This window comes from Magnolia sinica, chromosome 3 (genome assembly GCF_029962835.1).
Source record: "Magnolia sinica isolate HGM2019 chromosome 3, MsV1, whole genome shotgun sequence".
Taxonomy (NCBI): domain Eukaryota; kingdom Viridiplantae; phylum Streptophyta; class Magnoliopsida; order Magnoliales; family Magnoliaceae; genus Magnolia; species Magnolia sinica.
In genome coordinates this window covers 125,998,969-126,021,643 of record NC_080575.1, presented here as the reverse complement: position 1 = coordinate 126,021,643, position 22,675 = coordinate 125,998,969, and the positions used below count along the sequence as shown (strand labels likewise).

General features: G+C 39.3%; 1 protein-coding gene across 1 annotated transcript; it reads left to right on the top strand.

Moving 5' to 3' along the window:
* The first annotated feature begins 2,878 nt into the window (after positions 1–2,878).
* LOC131241194 (F-box protein SKIP8) lies at positions 2,879–20,804 on the top strand. The gene is made up of 3 exons (XM_058239913.1): positions 2,879–3,563; positions 14,526–14,722; positions 20,350–20,804. Exons 1-3 carry the CDS (start codon positions 3,147–3,149, stop codon positions 20,606–20,608), a joined length of 873 nt encoding a protein of 290 aa, XP_058095896.1. The 5' UTR covers positions 2,879–3,146; the 3' UTR covers positions 20,609–20,804.
* Positions 20,805–22,675: the final 1,871 nt, after the last annotated feature.

Below are 22,675 nucleotides of genomic sequence, written 5' to 3'. Positions count from 1 at the left end.
AGTTGATTTAGTAATTAAATTCAAACCCCTAAATATACTATGTATAGGTATTTTTGAATTAAAGTTGATTCACACTCCAGGGTGCCAAAGACACTAGGAGGATTGCCAATCCAGGGGGTTTCCAATCCTGGGGGTTCCGAATCCAGGGCATTCCAAATCTATGCTATTACGCCCCGAAATTCGAGTACCCGAATAAGGTCTTCGGGACCCGAATCCCAAAGTTCGTAAGTTATAATATAATAACATTTATTATAATCCACGTGATTCAATCAAATTCAATAAATATTCAACGTCATTTAAAAGAAGATACAACTGAAATGTTTATTAATTCAACTTTCTTGATAATTTTCCCTTTCTATATTCAAATTTGAACATAAACTGAACCTAAATAACAAAAAACTGAATTGAATTAAAACTAAACCTAATTTTCTGAAAAATAAAACTAATAGTAGAGACCCGCTTGCTCGTAGTATTCCACTTCTGCACCTGTGCATTTTTTTATAGTAGGTAAGCATAACAGCCCAATAAGGACATTTCTCTTCAAAATTTAACATGTTTAGATAAAATCAAATTTTTATAATAATGAAGGAAAATCGAATACGGATAATGAATTTAAGCAATAGAATTGTGAAAATGCGATGCATGTGATTTTTCCATGAATACTCATAACATTTATATCATTTCTTACAACACCGTACCCAAGTGGATGATCACGTTACATTAACGCCCACGCACTGGTACCTCATGGTAATGGACCCATTTATACGTTAGCTAATCAGACTACTGCTCCAGTTGTACCTCTGACGTATGTCCACGCACACAATTATACTCATGCGCTGTACACAAAGGAGACTCTAAATGATCCAGTAGGTTTTAGGATCTTTTACCCAAGAGACATGATTGCCTTATTTGCTCACTTTAGGGTCTATCACACAAGGGACACAATCGCCTTACTTGTTGATACAACTATATATATTTTTTTCTCATAAATAAATAATCAATAGACAAGCATGAATAACATGAATAATTCTAAAATCAATAAAAATAAATAAATAATAATTTAATAAATCAAATTTCTACATTATAATGCAGGTTCTATTTGAGGTCCATAAATTCGATGTTATTAAAATTTAGTTCATGAAATTTGTTAAAATATTAAGTTGATTTCTATAATAGTGCTGAAAATTTTATAAGAATTCCTGAAAATGCTGAAATATTAATTTTGTCTCAAAATTTGAAAATTGAATTTATTTACTTATTTGCAATGTAAATAATTTATTTGATTCGAAATTTAAATTATTATTTATTAATTTATAAATATTTTGTTGTACCTTATATTTAAATTATTATTTTTTTTATAACTTGAACTAGAGTTTAAATTATAATAATAATTAGAAGTTTGAATTAATATCATATTAAATTTCGGCTTAATAAATTTAAGAAATCATACAAGTCAGAATTCATAATACTTATCAAATAACTAAAATTTTGAATTATAATTAATTATTTTTAAAGCCTTCAATTAAATTTAGATCTACATTAATTTAATTATTACAACAAAAATAAAAATAAAAATAATAATTTTTAATTCCCAATTAGTATAATTAATATTAATTCACAAACTCTAAAAATTAAAAAATTCATTTAACTGCTTGTTAACAATTTAATTATAACCACTTTACTTTAAATTAGCTTAACAAATTATTTTAATATTTGAAATTTCACTCGATCTAGATTAATTTAATTTAATGAATTATTACTTATGAAATTAAATACATATATTAAACAAGGCTTAAAATTTACAAATTAATTTAAGTTATTAATTTTATTTTTTTACTAAATATATTTATGAGTTAAATTCAACAATTCTGATATAAAATAATAAAATCTATCTGTATATACTATATTACATTTGACTAAAAAAATTCATAACTTAATTGAGCATATTCTATTTTTAATAATTTACCTTTATATAAATGACTTTTTAAATTTAGGAATAACTCATTTTAATTTTAATATTAATAAATAATTTTTTATATATAAAATTTTTAAATTTAAATATAAACTTAGATAAATTGTTTATTTTATTCTAAAAATTTATTTTATTTTATTTATATATAAATATATATATAAATTATTTCAATATTAAATATCATAAATATATAAAATAGAAATTCATAAATGAGTAGAATTTCCTATATAATAATCAACTGACAATAATACTCCTATTAAAATTTTGAAATAAATAAACATAATAATTAACTGAAAATTATAAATCTCAAGATAAGATCATCTATCTTAAAAGTTTGATAATTCGGGCCCGCTTCTCTTCTTGATCTACAAAGCTCTTTCTCCCCGTCCCTCTTGATCTATCGAGTTTTCTCTCTCCCTTTTCGATATGATTGAATATTTATTTATATTTTTCATTAATTTTTAATGGATGTGAGGAACGAGGAATGTGGGTAGTTTCGTTTCGTAAGAAAGTTTAGTGCCCATTAACGAAATGAAAGGACGAATGGAGAAGGTGGATTAGACGGCGTGCGGAAATAAAATTTTTATTTTTATTTTATTATTATTATTATTTTTCAAGATATAATGGGTCCTACTAACGATGATATAAATCTACTTCGTCTATCATCTCAATTGGTCATGAGAGGATACAAGGCTAAAAATGAAGCCATCCAAAACTCAGGTGGGCCACACATTCCAAAAAAAAAAAAAACAAAGAAGAAAGGATTGTTAAACACGCTCCCAAACCGGCCCCTAAACTACTGGTGGACCCCGCATGAGTTGGGTGTTGCAGAGGATTCCGTTCTCTTGAAAAAAATAAACTTCTACAAGTAATTGTTAAATGACCAAATTATCCCCATTCCGTTTTATGTTTCCCTTGGCCGTCCAAAAAGTCGCTAACCTTCTCTTCTTCTTCTCTCTCCACACTGCAACTACTCTTAAGTCACAGCGTCCCGTGTTTTCCAAACGCTCCCACCAAAAACAAAAAGAGAAAAAAGAAAAGAAAAAAAACGCCGAAAAATCTCTCTTCCCGTCTTCCTTTTCTAACCCTATATTTTACATGAATTCCTGTCATGCCCTTCCTCTCCTCCCCTATTCTAGGGTTTCATGTCCCTCACGGCCTTGATGCATTATAAATGGAAAATTCCTCCATCTTCCCATTCAATTCCTCTTTCGCTCCTTTCTGCGTAGCCGCGGCAGCGACCGCATTCTGTTGCCTGTGCGCGTTGTGGGCCGTCCGATCAAAGAAGGCGGCAGTGGGTCACGGTGGCCGCCCGAAGAAGTCCTGCGGGTGCAGCTGCTCCTGCGGCGTGGATTCCCACACTCCTTACGCGAACGGGAGCGCAGGGGAGAGGTACGAGAAGGGCCCCGCCACGATGGCCGTTGAGCGGCCAATGGGGGGCGGCTCGATGATGGAGCAACTGGTTCCGGAGATCACAACTCACACGCTCAGTTACTTGGATTACCCAAGCCTTTGCCGCCTGTCGATGACCAACACGTCGATGCGGAGGGCCGCCAATGACGACAGTGCATGGAAGGCGCTCTACCACAAGGTCCACAGTCTTATTCTTTTTTTATTTGTTTTGTCATGTTATATATATATAAAATTTTTAGTTTTTTTTTTTTTGGAAGCTGTTTCTCTTCGAGTTCTTGATTGAAACAAACTGCAACCCCTATTGTGACTGACCAAACAATTTTAAAGTATACAGAATTCAGAAATTCACCATGATTTTACAGTCAAACTCACTAACGTGGACTCGATGGGAAGGACACCTGTATCATGTTTTTGATGGATAGGATCTGTTTGCCCATGATTACATGGAGCATGCATGCAAACCTATCAGTGTGTGGGACATATGCATGCATAAGGCAGACCCCAACATGCAGATGATCTGGCATGAAAATGAGGTGTGTTTGCTCATCAGGCAGGTGGCACATGTATGTTGAATGTAGACAGTTGTGGCTTTTCATAAACCGTCTGTGTTTTATGCACAGGTGCCCTGCATGTTGAGTAGCAGCGTGGTTTTGTTTTGTGTTGATTCACATGCATGGTGAGGCGCACTTTATGCATAGATCAGATATCCCACACTGCACTAGGTTTACATGTTTGCCATGCGTAGTGGTGCATGTGTGAAGAGAAAGTGTCTTGGTGGTTAAAAGTTTTTCATGGGTTTTAATCCATTACTTTCACATTGTTGGAGGGCCCAAAAGGACATGCGTGGAGGTAGTAAGAAAAAACTTGAGGACCTATGGCCTAACCAAGGATATGGTTTGGCGGAACAGCATTTGTGCAGCTGACCCCAATTAGATAGGATCTGGATGATGGTGATGACTTGCATATTGTGTTTCAGAGCTGCGATATAAAACGGGAAAAAAATGTGTTAGTGTGTGTTGGAATGGTGTATGAACAGAGCGTGCAAGTATGCTACAGAGATGTTCTTTCTTGCTGATGAAGACATAGGCCTAGACATTGCACATGAGCCATATTGTGGGACCTTTGCCTGGTCGATAAAAAATAGTCATGGAAGTTCCTGATGCTGAAATTTTCTCAGTTTATTTTTCCAATGGAAGTTTGAGAGATTCTGCAAGAGAGCAAGTTGGTTAGAAATCAGCAAATTTTGTGGTAAAGGGACTGAAAATTCCATTAAGTTCGAAGCAAATGATTGGAACCAATTGGTTCCTCATCAGCATGCAGAGATCATGAAAGTAAAAGACAGTAAAGGAGTACAATTGCTAAGGAGCATGGTCTTTCTCACCTGATTATAGAGGGGAATTCTGCTTGATCAACTGGGTTTCATACAGTTGTGTGGCTTGGCAAGTGGCAGGCATTATGGGTGAATTACAGGACATTGCTTCCAATCTAATTGTCTCATGCTCATTGAGAGGCATATGAAGTTGCCCATGGTTTAGCAAAAGCATGAATTGGAAATTTGGAATAGATGATTTATTTATTTCTATTATAAATCAGGAGCATGGTTGGCTGGCCTTTCCGTTGTTAGTGCTTCTATGGGTTTGATATTTTTGTAGGTGTGGCTCCTGTGGCTTGTAGTTGCTCTCTTTCTTTTACTCAAATTTGAAGCTATCCCTTGAAAAGAAAAAGAATGAAAACCTTACTCGGCATACAAGCTCTCTCAGTTATAGTTATTGGGGACCTTTTTTGTTAAGTATTGAAGCTATTCATTGAAAAGAAGAAGAACGAAAACTTTATTTGCCAAACAAGCTTTCTCAGTTATGCTGATTAGGGACCTTTTTTTGTTAAATGTTTTAAAGAGGAATTACCTAAATCAGTATTGGATTTGTGTCTTATTCGAGACTGGACAGGAATCTCTATGGTCTTTTAGTTTTGAAAATATGTGATTGGATATTCCTGGATTTCTTGATTTATTAAGGGAGTGGCAGAATTTGTTCTGGGTGGCTGGCAAGTTACTGGTTTATGATAAAGCTTTGATTGCTAAAAGTCATGATTAGCTGTTGGATTTTAAAATCTTGGAAGAGGAAAAGGTCGTTTACATGTCATTGACAGTGGTGGATTTGAAGAATCATGTAACCTAGCAGTAGAGGGAAAGGGAAAGAGGATAACTCTTTAAGGATTTGGAAGACAAGGTGAGGGAGCCATGTGTGGGAAAGGGGAAAAGAGTAACTCTTGAGGATTTAAAAGACAAGGTGAGAGATGAAGGCATAATTATTTTTTTTTCCTTTTTTAATGAATGCTTAATTTTGTTAAAAAAAAGGAACAACAAGCTCAACAGCCTAAAACTGTGAACCTGCATATGTAAGGAAAACAACCCCCTATAGAAATGGAAAACTTTGAACTTGAAGCCCCATCCTTCACCAACTGAATGATGTAGGTCGAATTGAGCCCATGGCCCAGGCCCATTACCTTTCCCAAGCCCCATAGCTAGCCCATCAATAAGGAGTCCCAAGCCTCCTATTTGGATAACTAACTATGCGAAATCAATTAGCTAGCCATGCAATAATTAGCCATGCAATAAGGAGTCCCAAGCCTCCTATTTGGATAACTAACTATCGGAAATTTAGCTGCTATTCCAGCCCACTAAAACCCTAACTAATTAGCCATATTTCATCCCATTCAAACCCTATCAGCCCTATCCAGCCATTAAAAGCTAAAAAAACCATCTCCATTTCAGTCTATTAAAACTCCAAAAAGCAACCCTATTCTAGCTCATTAAAGCACAAAAAATCAGCCCCATTCCAGCCTATTAAATGCCCTCAAAATCAGCTCTATATGAGCCCAAAATCTAGCCCCTAATCCAGCCCATTAAAGGCCCTGAAAACTAGCCCTATTCCAATCCAAATTCAGCACCTATCCCAGCCCGTTAAGAGCCCAAAATCCAAACCATTAACAGTTCAAATTCAGCCCTTGTTCTAACCCATTAAAACCTAGAATCTTAGCCCAATAACAATCTTCTGTTCTAAACTAGAAATCGCTCTATATTTTGTCTATTACTTTCTTGACGTCACCCCCTGATACGATGTTTACTTGTAGTGGTTACATCTATCGAGGGAGGCTTGTCTATTAATAATGAGACAATTACATCACTGAACTATTCACATGGGCAACCAGCCTGGAAACCAATGTTGACCAGCTACGTGGAGAGCCATCTGATTCCATCATAGATTACGATCATAGATTTTGATGGTAACCCAAATCCGCAACCAGGGTTCCATCCATAACTTTCGGTGAATTAACATGGCACTTGTCTTCGGGAATGTTTATGACTTCATATAACGGTTCTTTGCAGAGAGAGCCCATGGTGCCTTGATAGAGATGCCCAAGAAAGATGATATCACCAAGAAAACACAAGTTGAAGTTCCAAATTTCACGGGCGCTTTGACGCAAAGGCTTTTGTCGATTAGATTACAATGGTTGAAGATTATTTTGCATGATATAACATGGATGATGTTAGCAAGTGGCCCTTATCAATGTCAAGCTGAAGGGCCCAACATGAATCTGGTGGTGAAGCGTTGATGACATCAATCTCATCGTGGGTCGCATTGCTATCCTCAGGTGGGCTGACATGAGAGAGATGCTGGAAAGTAAATATTTACCTTAAGACAATATGGATACTCTCCTCTAGGAACGCCTTGCATTCAAACATAGAATTTATCGGTGAATGACTACATTGAGAAGTTCAATAAACTTTCTGTCCATTGTAAGCTTGCAGAGATAGACCATGTAACTGCTAATCGCTATTGGGTAAGATTAAACCAAGAGATCCAACTCGAGATGGTCGTATACGGACAATATTCATCGGAAGTCTTGTCGAGTTGAACAACACACTCTTCGACGCTTTGGCTCTCTAGTTCGAGGAACCTTCTGTGAGGAAAGGTCCGTATCCACATTTTAACCGGATTCTATTGCAGAGCTATCGGCTACCTCCCTACCATTTTCAACCATGCCCACAAATGCATACTCTGCTTGTAAGGCAACCACAACCTGTATAATGTTCTCTGTCATAAAATTCATACCAAAGCCATTCAGTGCTGTGGGGACACGACACCAAAGGGCAACGCCCTAATCCTAATCCTTCCTTCAGGCGAGAACGACATGGTGTTTATCGTTATTGTTGTGGACAAGTAAGATACTTTTCTAACGTATGTCCGCAAGCCAAGAACCTCCACTATTGCGGTAATGAGGATGACCCCTACGACCCAGATGACTATGAGTATTATGACGAGCACATTGAGATGGAACAATTATATATAGAGCTTGTATCACAATCAGAAGACCCCTTTCTAAAACTGCAGTTGAAGCTGAGGTTGAAGGCCTCACTCTTATCATACGTTGCCTCCTTACTCACCATTGAGGAAGAAGAGAAAGACCGGTGCTGGACCACTACTTTTCGTACGCGGGTAAAATACCAAGGTAGGTTATGTTACATGATCATCGATGACGGTAGTGTAATGAATATTATCTAACAAAAGGTAATTGATAAAGCTCAAATTGTTAACTGAAAGGCATCTAAAACTATCTAAAGCTGCATGGGTTGATGACATTGCCATCCTTGTGACTTGAAGGTGTTTGGTGTCCTAATAAATCAACATATGAGGACGACAATTGGTGTGACGTCATTTTGATGAACGTTACCCAAGTCCTTCTTGATCGATTTGGGCTCTTTATTCAAAAAGCACTAAGCAACAATGAAGCTAACACATATTTTCATATGGCAAGGTTAGTGGATCCACCTTCGTCTGTTGCAACCTATGTCACATTCTTTATCTACGCCTCCATTCTCAACATCGGCTACCCTCCCTAACTCATGTGTTCTCACTATGTGGAAGTTTGATGAAGAAAGGAGCAAGATGTAATGTTCACTTGAGTCACAAAATAGGTGTAGGATCCTGTTACTGATAAATATAGGCCTATTCTTGATGAAGTCAAATTCATGCTCCATGACTTCCAAGATTTTGGTCCCTAGTGATCTACTTGAGGAGTTGCCATACTGCGGGATATTCAATGTCCCATAAATTTGGTTCCTGGAGTATCCTTACTTAAATTACTAGCATACCGAATGAGTCCAACTGAGCACGCCGAGTTGAAATGTCAAGTTGATGAATTGCTAAAAAAAAGACTACATCTGAGAGAGCCTTAACCCATCTGTTGTCCTAACTATCCTTACTCCCAAGAAGGATGGGAGTTGGCATATGTGTGTATGTGACCGGGCTATTAATAAAATTACAGTGAAGCACCGCTTCCCCATTCCTCAACTTGATGTTATGTTGGACTTGATGCCATGTGCTAGTATCTTCTCCAAGATTGATATTCGCCATGAATACTAATAGATTCGCATCCGAGCTAGTGATGAGTGGAAGACGGCATTTAAGACGAATGGTGGACTCAACAAGTGGATGGTTATGCCATTTGATCTCACAAACATGCCCAACACTTTCATGCCCGTCATGATCCAGTCGTTATACCATTTTATTGGTAAATTTGTTGTTGTCTACTTTGATGACATTTTTATCTACAATAAGTCCAAGAAGGAGCACCTCAACCACTTGTGTCTTATCTTTGCAATCCTTTGCCACAAGCGCTTCTACACCAACTTAAAAAAGTGCAGCTTCATGAATACATCCGTGGTCTTCTTTAGGTATATTATCTCATCGAAAGGTATAGAGGTGGACCTCGCCTAAGTGACAACCATTGTTGATTGGCCGACACCTACCATTATCTTTGAAGTTTGTAGTTTCCATGGCCTTGCCACATTTATAAATGTTTTGTACAAACTTCGGCAACATCATGTCTCGATTACCAATTTCAAGAAACAAAGAAAGTTTTGATGGCCTAGGGCGGCAACAAGAGCATTTGATAGGATAAAAAAGATGATCGAAGCTCCATTTTTGCGCCTTCGGACCATGAGAAGGTATTTAAGCTGAGCTGCGACGCTTCTAGCATTGGCATTAGTGGGGTTCTTAGTTAGGAGGGCCATCTAATGGCCTTCTTTAGTGAAAAGCTCTTCGATGCGAAGCAGCGGTACTCTGCCTATGACTTGGAGTTTTATGCCATTGTACAGACTCCATGACATTGGTGTCACTATTTGGTTAGTATGGAATTCATCCTATACTCTGATTATGAAGCACTCAAGTATTTGAATTCTTAGTAGAAAATGAGCACTCGCCGTGTCAAGTGGAATGCTTACCTTCAAGATTCTCCTTTGTCATCCATTACAAGGCTGGTATGGACAATGAAATTGCTGATGCATTGAGTCGTCGTGCACATTTGTTGTCATTGATGTCTGTCACTGTTATGGGATTTGAAGAGATACGACGCGAGTATATGCTGATGACAAGGATTTTAGACGATTTGTACTAGCGTTCTTAGTGAAGAGCATGCGAGACACTCACATTTCAACATTCATGATGGCTACTTGTTCCATGGGACGTAACTTTACCTACCCAGTACATCCATCCACGAGTATGTTGTGAGGGTGTTACACTCTGGTGGGTGTAGTGATAAGACTCTAGTCTCTTTGTAGATAGATACTTTTGGCCTCATCTAAAATCAAATGTTGTAGAGATTTGCCGATTATGCACGATTTTTAAGGGTCAAAAGAAAAATAATGAATTGTATCAAACCTCTATTGATCTCACATGCTCCGTGGAAAGATCGTTAGCATGGACTTCATTATGAATTTTCCAAAGACCGCTCAAAAAGTTGATTCAATATTTGTTGGTTGATCAATTTTTAAAAGATGGCTCATTTCATACATATTCGAATACAACAATCACCCACAAGATTACTCAATTATTTTTTCGAGAGATTGTTCATCTTCATGGACTTTTGAAATAAAATGTCGTAGAGATCTGCCAATCATGTATAGTTTGCTAGCTTTCTAAGGGTTAAGAAAAAACAAACAAACAGTGGATTGTATCAAACCCCTATTGGTCCCATATGCTCCATGGGAAGATCTCAACATGGACTTTGTCTTGGGTTTGCCGAAGACCGCTCGGAAAGTTGATCTAGTATTTGTTAGTTGATTGATTTTCAAAAGATGGTTTATTTCATAACATGTTTGAATACAACAACCGCCCTCAAGATTACTCGATTATTTTTTGGAGAGGTTGTTCATCTTCATGGACTTTTGAAGACAATTGTATCAAATCGTGATACCAAGTTTGTGAGTTTTTTTTGGAACATTCTTTGGATGGCAACGGAGACTAAACTTCAAAACTTTAGTACTCTAGTGCTTACCACCACCAGAGCGATGGTCAAATGGAAGTGGTCAGCTGCAGCTTGTGCAAAAGTTACTATGGTGTCTTGTGCATGACCATATAGATACATAGGACCTAGTAATCCCACGGGCGAATTTGCTTATAATAGTTCAGTCGACATACTTATAGGGATGTCACATTTTCAAGCAGTAATTGACATACTTCCATTTTTCCAGTCGAATTGGTTCCTCTATCCATAGCGTCAAGACCAAGTGTAGAAGCTGATGACTTCATCTGCCATATGTAGCAAGTGTATGATGAAGTTCAACATAACATCGCTGTAGGTAATGAAAGTTATAAGCAACATGCAGATGCTAGACGTTGTTTTGTTGAATTTGCAGAAGGTGATATGGTTATGACCCGTATTCATCCTAAATGGTTATCCCCCGGTACCTCGAAGAAGCTCTATCCTCATAATGCGAGATCATTCAAAATTATAAAGAAGATCAGTGCCAATGCTTATGTCTTGCAACTTATCAGTCATAATTTTTAACGTGGAAGATCTTTTCATCTATCGTGAGTACCATATTGATGATGGTATCAAAGAACAAGCTATAGTACTTTTGACTTGTTTTGCCACCTACAGATGCAATAATTAATGTTCTCAACGGCCATACCATCTCCACACGCCACGGTGGTTACTGAAAGTTTCTCGTCCGTTGGCAAGGACGACTTCTCTCTGATGCTACAAGCCTCCATGGATTACAACCACAAACTTTCGACACTTGAATCTTGACCTCTATGAGCAATATCAAGCCATTAATTCGTTAGAGTCGAGTTCTTTCACATAAGGGAGGACTGATGTAGGCTAAACTGGGCCAAGATTCATGGGCCAGGCCTAAATCTATAAAGCCCATGCCCAAGCCCCACAACTGGCCTATCAATGAGGAGGCCCAAGCTCATATTTAGGTAACTAGCTATGCAAAATTAATCAACTAGCTACACAATAATCAATCAACCAAATCTTCTTAAATTCATTCTTACCCCTTAAACATCTTTTTATTGCTTTTTCATTTTTGTTATGAGTTATTGGCTGTCAATGACATTATGAACATACCTTATTTGTACGTCTAAGGAGTCTATTTAAGGGCCTTACACACTAGTAGTCTCAAAGCATTTTGGAAATGAATAAAAATTCCAGTTATTGTTTCTACTTTGAGTGTGATTCTTGTCCTTTGCTTAGAGGTGCCTACGTTTAGGCGGATCCTTCCTAGTAGCCAACTGCTCCGCCGATCCGCTATGGCATTAGCTGGGAGATGCTCCTCAAGCAGGTTTGCAATCTCCCATCACTAGCACCCTCTCCTCACCCAAGTCAGCACCATGCGGGAGTCACCTTAAACAATGAAGTGCGAAACCGCTACGGCGTAGTTGGAGCGCTTGATCCCCACCAAGCCAATATTGCGCCTATATGATCTCAAATACCCGGTGGTCCCAAGTTGCTGAGTGAGCAACTGTTGAAATTAAGTTCCGCGTAACTGATCGAAGGGGCTGCCAGCAACTGAAAGGGTTCAGTGAACTCCACATCCCCAACAGCAAATTCTCCCAGTTGGATCATAGGCAATGTAGAGGAGAACTAATGAAAGTCTTGCTGCATCTCCCACATATTCCATTATTCTCTTTGAGAGGGTCAACACTGAAGACCTCTGTCCCTTATATATTCACTCGTTCCTTTCCAGTCAAAGATCCACACCACTGATTTTGAGACAGGCCACAGGATCATCTCTGACTGACCCCAAGCACTCATCCTCCAACCAGCAGCAACTGATTAACTGATCTCGGCAAAGCCTGACATGTTTCAAATCTCTTAAGATGGAATACCAATTGTTGCTAGAAAATGGACAATGAATCAGCAAGCGGTCAGTGTCTTCTTCCTCCTTGCAACACCCGAAGCATCTGTTTGGTAAAGCAAAGCTCCTCCTTACCAAATTGTTTAAGGTTAAAATGTTATTAAGCAAGCCATCCAGCAAAAGGCTTCAACTTTCAGCGGAGCCTCCCCGTCCAGCATCCATACATTTGGCCTTGAAGTGTAGCCAACTTAAGGACGCCTCAAAAATGTATTGGATGTGAACATACTTTCTGAGTGTAGGCTTCAAATCTCCTGTCCTTGACGACCTGATGGAAATAAACTCTTTCGAGCAAAGTCAGCATGCTTGACTGCTCTGCTATCTCAGCCTATTTGAGATTGCACCTGAATATGGCATCCCCTTCCCTCCAGGCCCATTAATCCAGAAATTTGTTTACTGTGCATCCTTGCTTTGTGGAGCTACAAATTGTTAAAAGTTGAAGGGATAAAAAGTGCTAGGAATGGGGAAGTGTCTATTTTAGGAGAAACATTTTAAATATTAAGAGTTTTAGATTAGAGTGGTTGCAGATTGATTCGGGCGAGTCCCAAGTCAACTCGCTGAGTTGGCCAACCTTAGTAACTCAATAGTCTCTCTGTGTGTGTGTTGCTGTATTTAAACTATAAATAACTCTTAGTCTATTGCTAAATAGAGTATAAACTATAGCAAACTATAGCAAAGTGTCATCCACTGCATACCTCTATTATAATATCCACTGCATACCTCTATTATAATATTTAAAAAATAAAAAATTTTAATTATTAAAAAATTATTTTTCTTAAAATGGTAGACTCTAGCTAACCAATCTGTAGATCGGCCTAGGCTCATCAACCTAATTTTTTTCTACCCTTAACAATGCTGAAGGGTAACAGCGGAAGAAATTTGGATGTCCCAATTCCTTCTGTTATTCATCTTGGATATCCACATTTCGTGCTTGAATTCCATTTTAATGCATCAAAATCAGGCGTCGACATGTATTTCAAAATATTTCGTTGCTAATCTATTGAAAGAAAACAAATTTTATTTTATTTTCTCTCACCTTTGGGGTTCCAGCCAAAAATCCCTCTCTGATTGCAATTTCTGCACCAAATCCGTATTTTGATGTGAAACAACTCAAGTGTAGTGCCATTCCTCTCATTTGCCAGTCTGGTGCGTGTAATGGTTTCTTAACCTCTAAGTCAAGGGTTTGAGGAGTTGGTGCCATCATCATAAAAACAATTCAAGTGGAGTTGTTCAAACACAGCTACAAAGGGAATCCTTTAAAATATTGGGCAAAACTCTCTCTCTCTCTCTCTCTCTCTCTCTCTCTCTCTCTCTCTCTAATTTCTGTGAAATACACGAATATTGCTATCGCAAACTTCGGTCGAAACTGTAACTCTATAACCTAAGGCATGTTGATACATTGCGATATATAAATATCAATGATAATATTGTCGATTCTGTAAAATGTGGAATCCAGTGGGTTTTTGTTTCCTCACAATGTGATAACTGATATATATCGCTGATGCTAAAGATATTTAAAACAGTGCATGTATGCTAATGCATGCTTATGAACTGTCTGTGTTCATTTCCCCATTACGGACACTGAGTTATGTGCGTGCCACGTGTACAATTTTTGAATGCGTGCCTATGAGTCATCGTAATTTGCCGGAGTATCAAATAACTCCCCTTTACATTTTGTTTTGGTAGCGAAGAACTAATTTCCTTTATTTATGTCCTATTGATAAGTTACTGACTAGTTTTACGAAATACTGTACCTTTTGTTTTGGACAATTACATGTTCTACCATGATATGCATTTGTAGATTTACATTCAAAAGTCATATTATTCCAAAATAATGATGTGTGAATCTATAAGTGGGCAAGAACCCACATTTGCAGAATTTGAACGTTGTAGGTGTTGATGAAATTTACCGTCAGTGTTTTAAATTGTTCTCTTCAGGACTTCACGGTGGAACAGGATAGTGTGACTCCACTTAATGGATGGAAGTCTTACTATGCAGCTACAAAGGCTGTTGTGAATATTAATGCAATATTCTATAACATCATCAATGAAAGGTCACTCTCAGCAATGGGTCGTCTTTGGCTCCATGCAGATTATGTGAAGTGCGTCCATGGTTCTGGAGAGCTTTTTACAGGGTATGTCTTGGTTTTGACATTAAAGCTATATTTCTAACAATTCTTTCTACACTGAATATATTGGTGATGGTGTTATGATCTGTTTGGTAGTAGGATATGGAAAATATTTTCGTGGGAACATCTAATCTTGAGGTGCAATCCTTGAACATTTTTCTTTATTTATTTTGTCTTTTAGCAGGGAAACCTTAATATTAAAATTTTTGCATATAGTGGAAACTTTTTGGAGGCAAATTTACACTTTTCAAACCTAAAAAGATAGAAAAAAAACTGCTTTATGTCTCTCTTTCATTGTCCCTTCTTTTTTTTTTTTTTTTTGGTGAGCTACGGGTAACAAAAATCTTGAAGACATTAATTCAACCATATTGGGGAAATGGGTATGGAGGTTTGGGGTTGGAAGACAGCCTTTGGAGACTCATCATCGCCGGTGAATATGGTACATCCCTCAGAGGTTGGTAGATCAAAGTTTCCTCCTTCTATCGTGCATCTTCTATTTGGAAGGCCGTTGCTCGCTTGGCTCCCCAGGTGTTCGTGCATGCAGGATTCTCCGTTGGCAGCAGTTTGTGGATATTTTGGGAATACACTTGGATAGGTGATTCCTCCCTCCATTCGGCTTTCCCAAATCTGGCCAGGTTGTACCCAGATAGGGAGATTTCTGTCACCCACTGCTTCTCAGGTCAAATCGAAGGAGGTGCGTGGCTTCCCCCTTCTAGGCGCAACCAAGGTGTTCCGTAACGGTAACGGTGGCTGTAACTGCCACCACCGTTACTGTTATGATACGGGCCGTAACGGCCGTTACAGCCCCCTATCGGCCATTACGGCCATTTTTAATTTTTTAAAAATGTTCTTACCGGACCGTTACGGGGCCGTTACGGCGCGTTTTTCTGTAACGGCCATTACGGCCGTTTGGACCCCGTAACGTGTAACGGTTATGACCGTTACCATTACGTAACAGCCGTTACGTAACCGATTTGGAATACCATGGGCGCAACCTCAATGGTGTCAAATTTGATTACCTGGTTCAGTTGCTCTTCCAGTTGCAGGGGATTCAGCTTTCTCCCAGATTGACAGACTCAATGACCTGGTTGAAGGACAAATTGGGATCTTTCTTTGTCCGGTCCCTCTATTCTCTGCTCTCTCAAGGCGAGAGATCTACAGTCAGCTACTTTCACTGGCCCAATCTGGTCTTATGGGCCTCCCACTAGGGTTTCAACCTTCACATAACATGTTGGGAGAAACAGAATCCTCACCATTGATAATCTGGGCCATGTGCTGCCGCGTATCTGCATCTTTTGTAAAAATGATGCGGAATCTATGGCCCACCTATTTATCCACTGCTCCTTTGCAAGGGATGTTTGGTCCGGTATTCTGTCTTTCTTCAGTGTTTCCTGGGTGATGCCAAACTCTATAGAGATGCTGTTTTGATCTTGGCATGAGGGCCGCTCCAGGAGAAAAAGAAGATTGAGATGGAAGGTGGCTTTGTTGGCCGCCCTCTGGCGAGAGGAACAACTGTTGCTTCCACCAATTGAGTGGTTCTTTTTTGGGAGTTTTGTATCAGGCTAAAATGTTCGTTAGGGAGCCAGTGTCCTGATCTTGCTGTTGCCGTTGGTTGGCTTTTGTCTGCATTTGTATTATTTTTCCGTTTGTCTGTCTTAATAAATATTGTCATCTTTCAAAAAAACGAAATAGCTGATGTTCCCACCACAGTATAGTTTTCATCCTCCTACCAAACAGACCATTAACTAGTGACTGCCCTAAAGTTACATTCTGCATTCTTGTGTTGCCATGAGTTCTTGTAATTGAATTGTTGAAACTTCAGATTAGGATAATTAAAAAGATATGAAAATACCTTCAGTTGGGCTTCACTGCATCATTTGTTTTTGTTGCCTTGGAATGCGGATATAATTTTATTAATAATAAAAAGGTCTGAAACAAGAAAAGCTCATATGGAATGGTGATGAGGAATCATATCTCCCATTATAAAGAAAGCCTCTCCAGGCTGACATTCTTAGATTTGAGCTCAATTACACCCCACAAATCCTTTGGATGCCTCTACCCTAATGACCACTCTCCCTTGGGCATTTTGAAAGGTGTTGTGAGCTGATTCTTTTTGTAACCAACTGACCACTCTCCCTAAAGCATTTTGAAAGGTGCCACAAGCTGATTATTCTATGTACCCCACTCACCACTCTCCATAGACATAGAGCACTTTGAAAGGTGTTGCAGGTTGGTTCTTCCTTGTCACAAAATTTCCTATTGTTGTTTTCCTTCCAAATTGACCGCAATCCAGCCAGCATTTTGGGACACCACATAGTTTACATCTCTTACCCACACCGCCAACATACTAAAGCCTGAACGAAGTCCCTGGCTGAATGCTGCATCGCCCAGGTCATACCAAAAGAGTTAAAAGAACCTCTGCCATACTACTATGAAATCACAATGCACGAACACATCATCCACCATTTTGTAACTGCAAAGTCAGAGAATTCATACAGTTACAATAAACGTCTCTCCTCAAATGGTTAATTGTGAGCACTTTATCCTTTCTGACCAACCAAGAAAAGGATATGACCCGGGATGGCTTGAATGGTTGTGGAGTTGAGCAGTTGGAATCGCTTCTCCATCCTCCGTCCTCTGACATGAAAGTAAAAAAGACGACTTCACTGATTTGGTTTCATTATGAGCTATAAGAGTCGGGAATTTGTTTCAATATTTTGTGTAGCCTACTTCCTCTCAGGAAGGCCCAGAAAGCCATAAGTGAAGGTCCATTCGTGGGTATTAAACCATTTGTGGGTATTAAGTTGTTCCATTTTATTTATTCAATTAACCCTCAAATCTGCTGCGAGTTTGCTTGCATTCTGAAAATGTTTTCAGGCTAGCCTCATATTGTTGAAGTTCTGAGTTTATGCATGGATTAGGTGGTACTCCAAAATCTGACGTACCTGTTAATCTATGCGGTTAGTTAAAAACTGATGTGGGCTAATCTTCCTGTTTGGACCCATTAAACAAATACATGATAGCAGCCTTGGCCTTGGTGCTCTCATGACCAAGCACAGATGGACTACAGTTGTAAAAGTTTGTCAGAGATGGACTGACAGTCTTAAGAGGTTGTCACAGTTGTGAGGAAAGTAATTGATAGCATTATTTGAGAGTCTAAAAAGTCAAAATTGTGTTGTTGCATCAGGCACTTGGCTGTCCTAACTTTTTCCTTGCCATTTCATAAGCTGAGTGGTGGGACGAAGAACAGTAGGCAGGGATTAAGAGTCTGATGGAGCTCCTATCATTTGGATAATTTGTGCTGTTTATTCCTATGGAGTGTATGGGTTATGGTAAGCAGTTCACAAATTTGGCGGGCTACTTAAAAGTGATTCTGTGATGGTGGTGGGCATGGCATGCTTCTTTGTTTGGGGCGGGGCGGGGGGGAATTTCAGGAATTGTATTCTTTAGTTAATGGTTGGCAGAGATGGTAGAGGTAGATTTTGCGAAGATTTCTTGTGTCGTAAGTTCGCTTCAACCAAGCACCATCTTGGTTTTGATTAGTTGTCAGTCAGGAACTGTTTCCAGAGTAGGGGAGAGAAGAATGCGTCTGGGCTACGGAAGATGAAATTGTGACACCAGCCAACCTGCTATGAAGCCCAGAAGTGTACATGTCAATGGTTGGCAGAGATGGTAGATTTCAGGAAATGTATTCTTTAGTTAATGGTTGGCAGAGATGGTAGAGGTAGATTTTGCAAAGATTTCTTGTGTTGTAAGTTCACTTCAACCAAGCACAATCTTGGTTTTGATTAGTTGTCAGTTAGGAACTGTTTCTAGAGTAGGGGAGAGAAGAATGCGTCTGGGCTCATAGGGAAGATGAAATTGTGACACTAGCCAACCTGCTATGAAGCCCAGAAGTGTACATGTCAATGAATTACAGTGCATAGGTGGTAAATAATGAAATGCAAGTACAAGTCAAGACTTGCCTTATGGCTATAACTTCCACTTTGTAGGGTTCCTATGAGGACAAATCGGCACCTTAGTCAAGAACTTCTTCCAGGCTGATTTGGAAAGAATTGGATGTACATCATGATATATAGGTAAAAGGAACATCTCAAACTTGCGCAAGAGGGTGGATCCAAAACCTATTTGAATTCTCAAGGCATAGCTTTTAAACTCCGATATATGCAACCTGGTCGTATACCTGGATATGGAATGTGAGGCATGATGGCGTTTATGTCAGATTTGCTGTGTACAAGTTTTTAGAATTATAAAATACCACATTTTGGGGGTTTGTTGAGCCCTGCACGGTTGTAGAGCCCTGCCAATCTACCCTCAAGCACACGTGTGAGGTATGCACTTTACATCAGGTGGGCCACTTTTTATGGAGCATATGAATGGAAAACAGCTTGCTTCTAGCCATCCATTTATTTTATACATTTTGCCTTATTGTAGGAGTGGAACCGCCTGAATTTTAGGCCAGAAAACAGTGTGGTCCACCTGATGAGAAGCTCACATCTCGCACACGTGTGCCACATTGGCACTCTGGCTTTTGTGTAGATGGGCAGAAGTCTATGCGAGTGCAGGCATGGCAAACATATTTATGCATGCATATCATCTTGCAATTTTCTGGAAAAAAAATGATAAACCAATAAATCAATTATGCATTCTAAAATGTTTTTTTAAAAATCGTTTTAGTAGAAGTCATTTACATCTAAAACTTGTTTTTTGCCCTATCCAAGAGTGTCAAGCTCGTTGATGCCTGTTGACAACTTGACATGGCACAATTTCAAATCATTGTTCTAGAATATGAACTTGAAATTCAGCTGAGTCAACTCAACAAGATTTGAAGCCGACTCACTAGGAAATTCACATGAGAATGTGATTCAGTCCTAATCAAGAAGACTTGTCATGCGTTTTTTTTTTTTTCACTCCTTGGCTCCAAACGATTCATGGTGACTTAAACCAACCCCACATGCCTGCTGAACAGCTCCCCCCCCCCCCCCCCCCCTTCTCTCTCTCTCTCTCTCTGAAGAGTCACGAGTCAAATCTTCAAGTTGACCTGACTTAGCTAGACATATACTTGAGTTTCTGGGCTTTTGAGCCATCTTTCAAACAGATGCCATATCCTTGTTACATAGTTCATCGAGTAAATTTCTAATAGTTGGTTGGATAACAGGAGAAGAAATCAAGCGGTGAATTCCAAGTTGACACTTTGAAATTCTGAACTGCTTACAAGCTTTGGAGCTTTTCACTCGGCAACATTTCTGAGTGCAATCCTCCGATTGCGTTATATTCTCTGAATATAAAATGCTATGTGCTCCAATTTCTAATCTTATCGAAGTAATACTCCCTGAAAGTCTATCTTTCAACTTCACCTCTCTGAAGCCACATATCTGGAACTACATATAAAATAATAAACAGGTGTCCCACCATCATCTGAAGCTAATTGAATGGGTATGCCATCACCCATTGGGAATGTAAAAAGCTATTCATGTCATTTGTGTAGATCTCCTGGGCCACTGCAACTTGCCTCAAAATTCAGTTTGCTTTAAGTTCTACATGTTTTTTTTTTTTTTTTGAACAATACAAGTTCCACGGATGTAATGCACTATGAACCGTCAATGACTCAACAGAGTGATTATTTTCTACAGGTACAATGCCGTTATGGACAGTTGGGAACTTGCATTTAGCTGGGGACAAGGAATTGCCTTTCAGATTCGAGATGTGCGGGTTCGTGTGCTTTCTGACATGGCGTGGGTAACCCTTAAAGCCTTTGTTGATGTGGAATCCGGGCCGTTCCACGTGACTAACGTCTTTGAGTTTCACAACGGGCAGTGGTACATGGTTCACCATCACAGTTCAGTGATGCTTATCGATGGGGAAGCGGAGCACCATAACATTTTCGGGTAAAGAGGAGAATAAAAGAACTACCATTCATCCCGTGTGTCAAGCTGCCTCATCACTGGAGTTTGCCTGTCCTCTCTCTCTCTCTCTCTGTTTTTCCTTCAAAGTTTTTCTCTACAGTTTCTCCAACTTTATTGTTGGTTTTTGCTCCTGTCCTTTGATGGGCCAGTCGTTATATATTATATATATAAATATTTCTTGCTTCTCTCTCTCTCTCTCTCTGGATACTAATCTGAAGTGAAGGTCTTTAAGTAGCTTTGTATAGATATGAATGTGGTCATATGGAAAATTTTGGGGGCCTGATAATGAATGTTGTGATACATGCATGGTGAATGCTATGCGCATTTTGCTCATTTGGGAAGGGGAAGTTCACCTCAAGTGTGTGCTGTTCCATCCGCCCATCTTAGCAAGGTTGATCAAAATTACTCCCACTGGCTTCTCTGTGGTGGCCCCAAAATTGCTGCCGCTGGCCTTGTTGTGGTGCCCCCTTGCATAGGGGGATCAATCAGTGCGTGACTTGGGCTGTTTTTTCCTGACGTTGTGATTTCTGTTAGGATGCAGGCAGAAGAAAGCTACGCTCCTCATGGCGGATGCAAGATAAATGAAAAGTCTCCCCAGTTGGTTGATCGATCCCCTATTGAATTTCGACCATTGGATCCATGGTGTGCCTTAAAGGCCGTTAAAGGACTGCCATTACATAAAGGTAACAGTGGCAACTGTTAGTCTGTTACACATTACGGGGTAGTAATGGCGGTAGCAGCCATTGTGGATAAAAAAGACTCATAACCACTGTTAGCGCCCCATTACGCCCTCTGTAAAGGCCGCAACAGCCTCATAATGGTCTACTTCAGGGAAAATACATGTTTTTCAGATATATTTTTTTCCCCAGTGTTACAGGGTAGATATAGGCTTTTCGGGTTTCTTTTTTCTCAATAAAAAGAAGAAGATTGTAACTGCCGTTGCAGCCGACCCATATTGTAAAGGTAATGTTGGTGGCTGTTATGGCCACCACGGCCACTGTTACCATTACAGAATACCTTGCTAGGATCGCTTGATGGTGGAGAAATTTGGTGTGCTGTAAAAAACTTGGTTCTTCGTAGAATTGCTGCCTTACCATAGTAAGAAAGCTGTTCTTTTGGACAAGCATCTGGTAATACACTTCTTAAATCAAGGTTTGCTGGCATTGCTTGCTCGGAATTGGAGACGGTTTCTCACTCTCATCCTCTATGGGAATTGATATCACAACAAAAATATTTGGAATGCTTGGGCCAAAAGGTAGTGGCATTAACATTTTCCAAAATTTCTTTGATTGGAAAGTTGTGGTACTTTCTCAATCCTGTGTTTATTGGAATCCCTATTCAAGGATCACGATTCTTCCAGATTTTCAGTGCATGAGCCCAGCAAACTGGGAGCATAAAATCTGCATCGTGTGATGCCTCTAGCTTTAACAAAAAAGGGGTAGATAGCAGTACTGCTGAATCAGCAGTATCCAAAATGGGATGGTTTAGGGCCTGTTAACATGCCAGACATTTTCACCTTCACATTTTAAAAGAAACATGATGGTAAAAGGGAGCGATGTCTGCCTCTCATGCATGTAAAGGTGCGTGGCTTGTTCAAAATCAGAACCTTGCAACTGACTTGCCACCATGAGAAATGGCTGCCAGTAAGATTCCGGGGCCATTGGATTCCTATGTGGGCCACAATCTTTACTAGAATCTTAACTAGTTGGCTCGCTTATGACATTAGCTGATACGTGTCAGCATCTCAAGGGAGAAATGCACTAAAACTCATTTTTAAGTGGCACCTGAATGCGCCCTTATTATCAAATATTCAATGGGCTGCATCTCTAATTTGGACTCCGAAGCAAAAGAGTGTAACTTGCTAAGGGGATCCAAAATTCTTTAATTAGATGAGGCCTTCCTGTAAGTGGTCCATGCAACAAAATTCTCCCAAATGGTAAAAATAGTAAACCATCCAATATAAGAAACACAACAATGGTTCCAGACTTCCACTCAACACAATGCCATGGGTTCGGGCACCCATTGTGGTGTGTGAGGGGGAAAAAAAAACCAC

Excerpts from the sequence above, each read along its gene's own strand:
- LOC131241194 (XM_058239913.1), top strand. The coding sequence starts at position 3,147 with ATGGAAAATTCCTCCATCTTCCCATTCAATTCCTCTTTCGCTCCTTTC. Across the intron at positions 3,564-14,525 it reads GGAAGGCGCTCTACCACAAG|GACTTCACGGTGGAACAGGA; the intron begins GTCCACAGTCTT and ends TGTTCTCTTCAG. Across the intron at positions 14,723-20,349 it reads TCTGGAGAGCTTTTTACAGG|GTACAATGCCGTTATGGACA; the intron begins GTATGTCTTGGT and ends TATTTTCTACAG.